This window comes from Echinops telfairi, unplaced genomic scaffold (assembly GCF_000313985.2).
Source record: "Echinops telfairi isolate 266 unplaced genomic scaffold, ASM31398v2 ScPeMD7_7427;HRSCAF=8465, whole genome shotgun sequence".
NCBI lineage: Eukaryota > Metazoa > Chordata > Mammalia > Afrosoricida > Tenrecidae > Echinops > Echinops telfairi.
The window spans coordinates 2,863,379-2,873,904 of record NW_022111327.1 but is presented as its reverse complement, the minus strand read 5'-3'; the positions used below and the strand labels follow the sequence as shown (position 1 = coordinate 2,873,904).

General features: G+C 37.9%; 1 protein-coding gene across 1 annotated transcript in view; it reads right to left on the bottom strand.

The window, feature by feature from the left end:
- RADX (RPA1 related single stranded DNA binding protein, X-linked) overlaps positions 1-10,526 on the bottom strand; it is a 59,731-nt gene that overhangs the window by 8,159 nt on the left and 41,046 nt on the right. Inside the window, exon 12 of the mRNA XM_004710093.1 lies at positions 6,304-6,594. Within this exon, the coding sequence (XP_004710150.1) occupies positions 6,304-6,594 (291 nt within the window). The remainder of the gene's footprint in view (positions 1-6,303; positions 6,595-10,526) is intronic.

The window sequence follows — 10,526 nt, the reverse complement described above, 5'->3', positions numbered from 1 at the left end:
AAAAACAAGACAGAGCAAAACCGAGCAACAATATAAAACACAACAACAACAACAACAACAACAAACTAATGGCCTGTCATTTTTTTCTGTGGGTCCAAGTGAGCTAGCATGGATTAAGAGACTTCCCAGAACAGTGGTTCCTAAAGTGGGCAATACTGCCCCCTGGGGGGCACTGGAATGATTCAGGGGAACTTCATACAAGATTTCTAGGACCTAGATTATGGGCTAGCACAAAATTTTTTCACTGATGAGGGGGGAAGGGAGTGCTGAGTAATTTTTTCCCTGAAAAGTGCACAGTAAGCCAAATAAGTTAGGGAACATATGCTATAGATTAAGATCATAATATGGCCTCTATTCATCCCCACCAATCATTCTTAAGTATCGCTTAAGTGCAGTTGATGGGTAACAAAGGCTTCTTGTTAAGTTTCAAACTGATCTAGTAATTCAAGTCATTTCCTTGCTTTTTGTGGGAAAATGACATTCAATCTAATTTAATTTCATATACAACTAAGAGCCCCTTGATGCATTTTAAGGGTTACTAAAATCTGGTATTCATAAACTAAAATAATTACCTAGAGCTTACTAAGGATTCAATTCAGTATTACAAGAAGTATAGCTACCCTACAGTTCTTAGCAATACTTTGAAACTGCTGTGAATGTATATGTACACGATTACCATGTACATGATTACTTGTTTCCTTAATTCTAAGACTAAATTCAACTGTCAGATATACCATCAATGCCATCACAATTTTTGATAAAAAGGAAACTACATTAAATGTACCCATTGACTGTAAGATTCATTTTAAGTTGGAAAGGTGAAGAATTATGCCTCAGAATTGGCAAAAGACCCGAAGTTGGAAATCCTGATATTTTCAGGAAAGTAGTTTTATTTGGAGTAGCTGTCTAAATAAAAAAAATAAACAAACCACTGTCAGTTTAGCTTCAATATAATTAATAAAATTTGTCTGAGTTATTTGATTAAAATTAGAGTTTATAGTGAAAATGTATAATTATGCCTCCGGGTCTCCACATTTGTTCCTGTGCCTAGAATGCTCTTGCCACAGACACACGGTTTTCTCATCCAGGTTTCTGGTGGAATTCTATTCTCTTAGGGCTATCAACCCTGACCACTTTATTTAAAGTTGATGCTCTTTCTAGGACATTACCCCCGCACCACCTTTCCTAGCTTTAACACTGTTATCACTCTTTGAGGGCCAGGATTTTTCTCTTTTGTGCTCACAACATATAACTTCAGTATCCAGAAGAGTGCCTGGCTTTTAAAGTATGTGTTAAACTGATTAAGTAACGGTACCTTTTATAATTTCCAATACTAGAGTTTAAGATATTGGTGTAAATATAAATTCACTCATATTCGCATTCCCCAAAGAGATAAACACAAAAAAACCTTCCCTACAGTGAGCACGTATAATGCACTTCAATGATGATTTATTGTTATGGAATTTACTTAAATAACTTTCAATACCAAAGTATCTGTAACAAAATACCCCTGCTATATTCCAAAGTATGGGGCAATACAACATTAAGCACATAAGTACATATTCTTCTTTTGTAAAGTATACTGATATTATATGCAATTTTTATATCTTTCTCCCCAATTCTGCTTATCACACATGCCGATGAAACGTGTGTATGTGTGTAAAATTTGTCATTCCTTAATCTAGCACAGTGCTTGGCGTAGACATTGCATTGAATCCAAGATGTCAATGATTGTAATATGATCATTGTTACATGTAATATGTAACCAAATATCAAAGCCACTGCCACTGAATTGATTCCAACCCACCACAATCCTATATAAGGTTTCTGAGACCGTAAATCTTTACCGGAACTTCATTTGTCCCTTTCAATACTGCTAGTGGGATTGAACCACCAACCTTGTGGTTAGCAATTGAATGCCTTACCCACTGTGTCACCAGGGCTAAAAAAGAAAACTGATGCCAGTTAAACAAAAGCATGACATCAAATGTAAAATGTACAGTGATGTTCAAAGATGTTAAAATGTAGAAAAATCATGTATTGCACTGATACAATTTTATTCTAAACCCACTGTTGTTGAGTCTCACTCATATATAAGGTTTCTGAGGCTGTAAATCTTTTTTTCTTTTTTTAAAAAATCACTTTATTTGGGGCTCATACAACTCTTATCACAATCCATACACACATCAATTGTGTAAAGCTCATTTGTACATTCATTGCCCTCATCATTCTCAAAACATTTTCTCTCTACTTAAACCCCCGGCATTATGTCCTCATTTTCCCCCTCCCTCCCTGCTACCCCCTCCCTCATGAGCCCTTGATAGTTTATAAATTGTTATTTTGTCCTATCTTGCCCTGTCTGACGTCTCCCTTCACCCAATTTTCGGTTGTCCATCCCCCAGGGAGATCACATATAGTTCCTTGTAATCGGTTCCCTCTTTCCTACCCACTCTCCCTCTACCCTCCCTGTTTCGCCACTCACACGACTGGTCCTGTAGGGCTCATCCACCCTGGAATCCCTGTATTTTCAGTTCCTATCTGTACCAGTGTACATCCTCTGGTCTAGCCAGACTTGCAAGGTAGAATTCGTGTCATGATAGTAGGAGCGGGGAGGAAACATTTAGGAACTAGAGGAAAGTTGTATTTTTCATCATTGTTACATCGCACCCTGACTGGCTTGTCTCCTCCCCTAGACCTCTCTGCAAGGGGATCTCCAGTGGCCTACTCATGGGCTTTGGGTCTCCACTCCGCACTCCCCCCATCATTCACTATGGTAAGATTTTTTGTTCTGATGATGCCTTATACCTGATCCCTTCGACACCTCGTGATTGCATAGGCTGGTGTGCTTCTTCCATGTGGGTTTTGTTGCTTCTGAGCTAGATGGCCGCTTGTTTACCTTCAAGCCTTTAAGACCCCAGACGCTATACTTTTTGATAGCCGGGCACCATCAGCTTTCTTCGCCACATTTGCTTATGTACCTTCAGTGATCAGTTGGACACCTCGTGATCACACAGGCTGATATGTTGTTCCATGTGGGCTCTGTTGCTTGTGAGCTAGATGGCCATTCGTTTACCTTCAAGCGTTTAAGACCCCAGATGCTATATCTTTTGATAGCCGGGCACCATCAGCTTTCTTCACCATGTTTGCTTATTCACCCGCTTTGTCTTCAGCAGTTGTGTCGGGAAGGTGAGCATCACAGAATGCCAATTTAATAGAAGAAAGTATTCTTGCATTGAGGGAGTACTTGATTGGAGGCCCAATGTCCTTCTGCTACCTTAATACTAAACCTATAAATATAAGCTCATAGATCTATTTCCCCATCCTCATAAATTTATTTGCATATGTATATGTCTTTATCTAGACCTCTATAAATGTCCTTTGCCTCCCAGCTCTCTCCTCTATTTCCCTTGATTTTCCTCCTGTCCCACTATCATGCTCAGTCCCCACCAGAATTTCAGCACTTCCTCTTTGTAACATTCCCCTTGATCCTGCCCTACCAGGTCTCCCACGCCCACCTCCCCACCAATTTGTATCGCTTGTTGTTCCCTTGTCCCTGGGTTTGTTAACACCTCAAATCTTGACGGCAGCAGATAGCCCTATCTTTCTTCCTTGAACGGCTGGTGAGTTTGAATTGGCCATCTTGTGATTAGCAGCTCAATGTTTACTTAACAAGTGTCACGGGGACTCAAAATTTGATAGCAAGTACTTAACATTTACTGATTAAATCACTTCTATTATGCAGTAGAATAAAGGACAGAGTGGAGGCATGGCAGCTGTGATCTAGCTCTGGAACCAATACTATAAAGTATGTTGCTCCATTTGAGAAATGAATATCAAGCATAGTCCACTGGGAAAGGACATATGGAAAATGTAACCATTGAGGAAGCCCAATACTACTCAGCTAATAGCTCCATGCGAGCTTCAATAAGGAAGGAGGCATGCCTTAGTGGTACAAATAATTTGGTCTTGAGCCCTAGGAGAGAAGGAGTTATGTCAGTTGGCTTGGCTGCTCTAAGAGGAGAATGTAGCAACATTTTAAGAAGTATGGGTAGATCTCCCTTTAAACAGTTTGGGTAGACCACCCATTCCAACCAATGTTGATGGAAGATCACTGAATCTAGTCTCATTCTTCTTAATTATCTAGATTTTATCTGTGTCCTAAGTAAACCTCTGGAGGAATACATTTTTATTTATTATCTAATAATAAAAGGAGTCCGGGTGGTGTAGTAGGTTACAAGGTGGGCTGCTAATTGCAAGGTCAGCAGTTCAAAACTACCAGCTGCTTTCTCTGCAGGAGAAAGGTGAGGCTTTCTGTTCCCCAAAGGATTTACAGCCTCAGATGCCCACAGCAGCAGTTCTCTTCTGTTCTGTAGGGTCACTATGAGTTGGAATTTATGGCAGTGTGGGGTTTTAGTTTGGGTCTAACAATATTTAAAATAAAAATATATTACTTTGCAGAAATTCCTCTTAAGATTGGACTAATGATCAGATATGGATTACATACAACTAGCTGAAGAAAATATCCATACTTTTAAAAAAGAAAACTGCAAGCTACTGTGTAATTTATGCAATAAATTCAGACTTGAATTTTATTCAAGGGAAAAAATAACTTGGTTCTTTCATATGAGTGTTTGTTTTCCCTGCAATAGGAGATATGTTTAGCGAATCAGAAGACCTGATTTCTAATTATGGTCTGGCCTCTACTTAGCCAGGGAATTAGATTAAAATATATCTAAGTTTGTTTTAGCTCTTAAATTAAATATATCTAATCAGAAAAATAGTCCATCTTTCTTGGGTCAGACAGCACAGTGAAATTTAGTGTTAAATGGTAGTAATTTGGTTATTGGCAGGTAATGCCTACATTTCCTGTTTATTTTTAAGCATTCTGTTTTTGCTTTATCCATAAATGGTGCATTTCCACTCTCCTTTAACTCTGTAAAAGGAGAACTAGAGGTTAGTGTGGTTGGTTATGCTTTGGGCTGCTAGCTGAAAGTTCGGCAGTTTGAAACCAACAGCTGCTTTGCAGGAGAAAAAATGAGACGGTCTGCTCCTATAAAGATTTACAGCCTCAGAATCCCAAGGGGCAGTTCTACTCTGTTCTGCAGAATCACTATGAGTCGGAATTGACTTGATGTTGGTGGATTTTGGGTGGGTCTTACCCTGTAAGCCACCTTAGTCTACTTAAAAGCAGGAAGGATATAAAATCTAAATAAAAGCATCGAACTTCTAACATGAATTATTGTTGGTAGGTAGAATGGTAACTTTGCTTTCTTCACATTTGATTGCTGCTTTTATTGCCACAAGCTACAAACGTTTAAATTATTTTAATACAGCTGAGATGTCTTAGTCGGTTTTAATGGATCCAACCCACTCATTGGCATCAAGTCAATTCTGATTCATAGAGATCCTATAGGACAGAGTAGAACTTCTGAATAAAAATTGTAGCAAAGAATTCCCATATATCACAAAACAATTCATGGGACTGAATATGAAGTTTATTTACAAACATAGTAATTGAATTTTTTTCCTTCTAATAGGGTACACACAGAACTGTACTTAAAAGAGCAGGAAAGAGTAAAGGGGAAAAAAGAATCTTGACAAGGTCAAGCAATCTATTGCAGCACTACAGATTTAAGACATTCTGTATTTTCTTTCAGACATTAAATTGCTAAGGTTTTTGTTCTTGTCCCTTTATCTTAGAGTAACTAAACCGAGTGCTCAGAAGCTCCTTTTAATGCACAAATACAAATATTTCCCCTCTTAATTACCACAGCAATTCATTTTGGCCAAGATTTTTTTTAAGGAATGCAGCTCTAATTCTAAAACAAATGAAGCTCTTATTATGGATTTTTGAACACTGTCAATTCTATTGGAAAGTATTTGGAGAAAGAAGGATGGGAACCAGAAAAATTTTCTTCTTCTCTAGCTCTCTGACTACTTCTGAGATGAATTATCTTCTCATTTAGCTGCCACTTTCTTCCTATATTCTCTGCTTTAATGTCAGTGTATCTGAATCATGCAAGGGTAAAGTGTATATTAAAGAAGGAAAAAACGAGTCCTAATTGAGAGGATCCCCTATGAATAGAAGTATGTTTAACTCCTGTTAAAAATAAATAAATAACTCCTAAAAAAATAAAAAGCTCAGTTAACTAGGGCGGGGGCAGGTGGGAGTTTCAAAATGTTTGTGGAAAAATTATATTTTCATTCTACTTCCATGAATTTTTTGGAAGCTCCTCTATTTTATTAACTATATTTAAAATCTGTTAAGTTAATCATATTTAATGGGGCAAAGAGTCGACTTACCTAAGATGGTTACTTCAAAATGGCCAAGGTTGCTAGCAGTCTTAATGTTCTTAAATTGGGTGCATCCTTCTTCTGGTGGTGAATATATTGAAGACTGAAGATTGTACTGCTGACTAAGAAAATTTTTGTGTTGTAAAACAAATTTACGTGGAATACTTTCCGGGTAAACGTAGCTGTAATGGAGGTGATCTATTAAATGAGACTTCATTTCTCTCCAGAGTGGACTTTCCCACTTTTCATTAAGACATTCTCTGGATTTCCCTGAGGAATGATTGCTTGTGCTTTCTTGACCTATAAAAGACAAAAAGAAATCGATACACAATGCACAAATACAAATATTTACAAACTAGGTAAGTGAAATCATGTATTGAAGTAAAGCCCACATTAACGAGGGATTGTTTAATTAACTTGAAATCAAATAACTTCACATAAAATATAAAGTGATTGTTTTAAAAAATATGAACGTGAAGAACTAAATTTACTTTAAAGATGAAAATTCACTCCAAAATATTGAAATGATCATGCTTTCTCTACTGTTAAAATGAAGATTTGTAATTGTCTACTTTACACTTTAAAAATATTTACCAAATGCTCCCAAAGAAATATGCAAGCAAATTTCTTATATTCATGGATGAATTTAAGTCAAATAAAAGTCATGAGGATAGAATCCTTTGAGATAGAATTTTATCACCAGGGAATTTGAGCTTAAAGTAAAATTGTGATGTTCTATAGAAATAGCCTGCAAAAAGTATTTTTTGTAGACATCTCTCCTCAAAAGGCCATTTATTTATTATATATGATATCCTTTCAGATATAAATAACTTATGTGAAGTAGAGAAGTAAATTGACATGAAAAAATCCCTCAATTCTTGACTGCTCTCTATCATCAAAAGCCAGTTTATAATTTAATCTAAATTTTTCTAACACATTTAGTTCGTAAGAAAGAATATAGTTTTCCCTTAAACATTATAACATTAATTCACTTATTCAACAAATAATCATTGAATATCCACGATGTGCCAAACACTGTGTTAAGGAATTTGGTACAAATAATAAATAATTGAATACTATACCCTGGGAACTGAAGATGTAATAGGTATGCTAGCTAAACCAAGTGAAGTACAGTGATCAGAACACAAACTGGATCTAATACTGGAAATGCAGGAAAGTGGGTGCAAGCCTAAGGAATCCAGGTAAACACAGAGCAAGGAGGGAGCCATAAAATAGGAATAGTGGAAGATCCTTGTAGTGGAGGCTGAAGGTTCCCCCATCCAACTGGCTTAGGGACAGCCTTCCCACTCACATTTGCCTGGGGCTAGCTACGTCCTGATTTCCAGTTGCATTTGCGGGGAGTTCTGTAGTGCCCATACCAGAGACTAGGGGGACATGTTCCCCTTACTTCCTGGTGTGCTCCCACAGTGTCAGACCTGTGTCTGGAGGTTTGCACTAGCCTCAGTTCATCTCTGTGCTTCCATACTTGCCAATGATCTATAGCACATATAACAGAAGGCTTGTTCACTGTCATTCCAACCACCTCCACACTGCACTATCCACCCCAGAACTGGTGGTTCAAGTTCCCATGCCACTCAGCTGGGAACAAGTCATCCATGCATCCTTTCCACCATCACCCAGCCACCCAACCCAGCCACCAATAAGAATACTCCCTACACCCACAACCAGGTAACCAATGTCATTCATATCCTGACAAGAGACTAGCTACACCACTGCCCAACAATGAGCAAGAAATCTTAGTGCTCCCAGGTAACATTAAAACAGTTTCGGCATACCATTTACACTTAAATAAATCAACACATTAATGTCCTGAAAGCAGCGAAAAATAACAAATAATATGAAACAGGATGAGATGGCTGAGAGAGGGAGAGAAAGCAAAATAAAGGGGAAGAAAACATTTCTGAGGAAGAACTAGTAACAGAACAAGGAATTTAAAGGAGCTGTATATAGGATACTCAAAGAGATTATTTCAAAGTCAGAAAAGAATCCAGGAAAACAGTATAAGAACAAATTATTGAAATAAAAGACAATATGAAGCTATACAGAACAGGAAGAAACATAGGTGATTAAATAAAATATCACACATTGATAACTCAAGAATAGAATTGAATCAATGGAAAAGATAATCATCAAAGCAGAGGATAAATCCCTGGATGATAAATTGTTTAAGGAACAACCACCAAAAAAAGGATGAGAAAGAAATAGAGAACTCCTAAGAAGTTATGTGAAACACTAGAGGAGGGAATACAAAGATGCTCATGGTTATAACCCACTATAGAGCTACACCCTATAAGGAAATACCATTTATCTCTGTAAAAATGGAAACAATCAGAAAGCAATAAATGCTGGTGAGACTGTGGGGGCTGAAGCACTTATACTTTGGTGGTAGGAACGTAAAACATTATGAACACTAAGGAAAACATCATAGTATTTCCTCAAACAGCAAGAAAATGAAATACCCTACAATCCAGCACTTCCTCAAAAATCTATAGATAGAAATACATTAAAAATCTATAAATAGAAATGCCTTAGAATTATATATCTTAAGATACATAAGAATACACAGACATATACACACACCTATATATAGTGCAGTATTATTCACAATAGCAAAAAAAATGGACCCAACCTAGGTGCCCATCAGTTGATGAATGGATAAAGAAACAGTATTATACACAGTGTAATATTTTGCGACCATAAAAAACAATGAGTTAAGGGCAACATAGGTACATACTGTGTTATAAGACATAATCCTGTAATAACACTAATCTATGAGTGGACACATGGACAAATATGTAAGCCGTGAAATGGAGTGGGATTATACTCACAAATATATATAGTTTTGACAGGATATTTCTACATGTGTATTTACTTATGCTGCAACTATATCCATGAATATGATAAAGCATCTAGAGGGCAGAGTTATGAAAATTTCCTAGACATAACCAAATATCCTGAGAGAATGAGTCACAGGTGTTGGGGTATCAGGACTATGGTGTTAGGGGACACCAAGGTCAATTGACATACCATAGAACACAGAGACAATGTTTTTTCTCTATACTACAGTACTTTGGTGAGTAGCAAGTGGGGTCTTAATAGTTGGTGAATGATCATCTAAGGTACAACTATTGGTCTCTCCCTTTCTGGAGGAAAGAGGAGTGAAGAAAATTGAACATACTGTACATGGAAACAATTAGTCTAATGGATGAATGGACCACACAAACATCAGTCTTTACAACCCTGAGACAAGAAGAACTGGTGCCTGGTTACTAATACCAATGGTTCTGAAAAGGGATTGCACTAGAAGGTTCTGGGAGGTCTAAATTCAGGCATGTACATATGTAAATATATATATATATAATGAGAGAGGAATAGAACTATATACTCATATCAATATGTTAAGAATTAAGGTTGCACGTGGACATTGGGCCTCGATTCAAGTACTCCCTTAACACAAGAACACTTTGTTCTAACAATCCAGCATTCTGTGATGCTCACCTTCCCGACACAATCGCTGAAGACCAAATGGGTGCATAAACAAATGTGGTGAAAAAAGCTGATGGTGCTATCAAAAGATATAGCATCTGGGGTCTTAAAGGCTTGAAGATAAACAAGCGGCCATCTATCAGGGAAGCAACAAAGCCCACATGGAAGAAGCACACCAGCTTGTGTGACCATGAGGTGTTGATGAGATCAGTATCAGGCATCTAAGACCCAAAATAAAACCATACCCAAGGTGAATGGGGGGATGGGAGACCATTGAGTGGAGACCCAATGCCCATCTGTAGCCATTTGGACATCCCCTCACAGAGGGATTGTGGGGAAGAGATGAGCTAGTCAGAGAGCAGTATAGCGCCAATGAAACACATAACTTTCCTCTAGCTCTTTGGTGCTTCCTTCACCCCACTATCATGACCTCAATTCTACCTTACAAATCCAGTTAGACCAGAGCATGCACACTGCTACAGATAAGAGCCCACAACACAGGGAATCCAGCATAGATAAAGCCCTCAGGGCCAACAAGGAGAGTAGACATACCAGGAGGATTAAGGGAGGGTGGGTGGAGAAAGGGGGAATCTATCACAGGATCAACCTAGACACCCCCCCCCTGCCCCGCCAGGGGGACAAATAACAGAAAAGTGGGTGAGGCAATGGTGAATGATGCAAGATATGGAAAAAATAATCCATAACTTATCAAGGGTTCGTGAGGG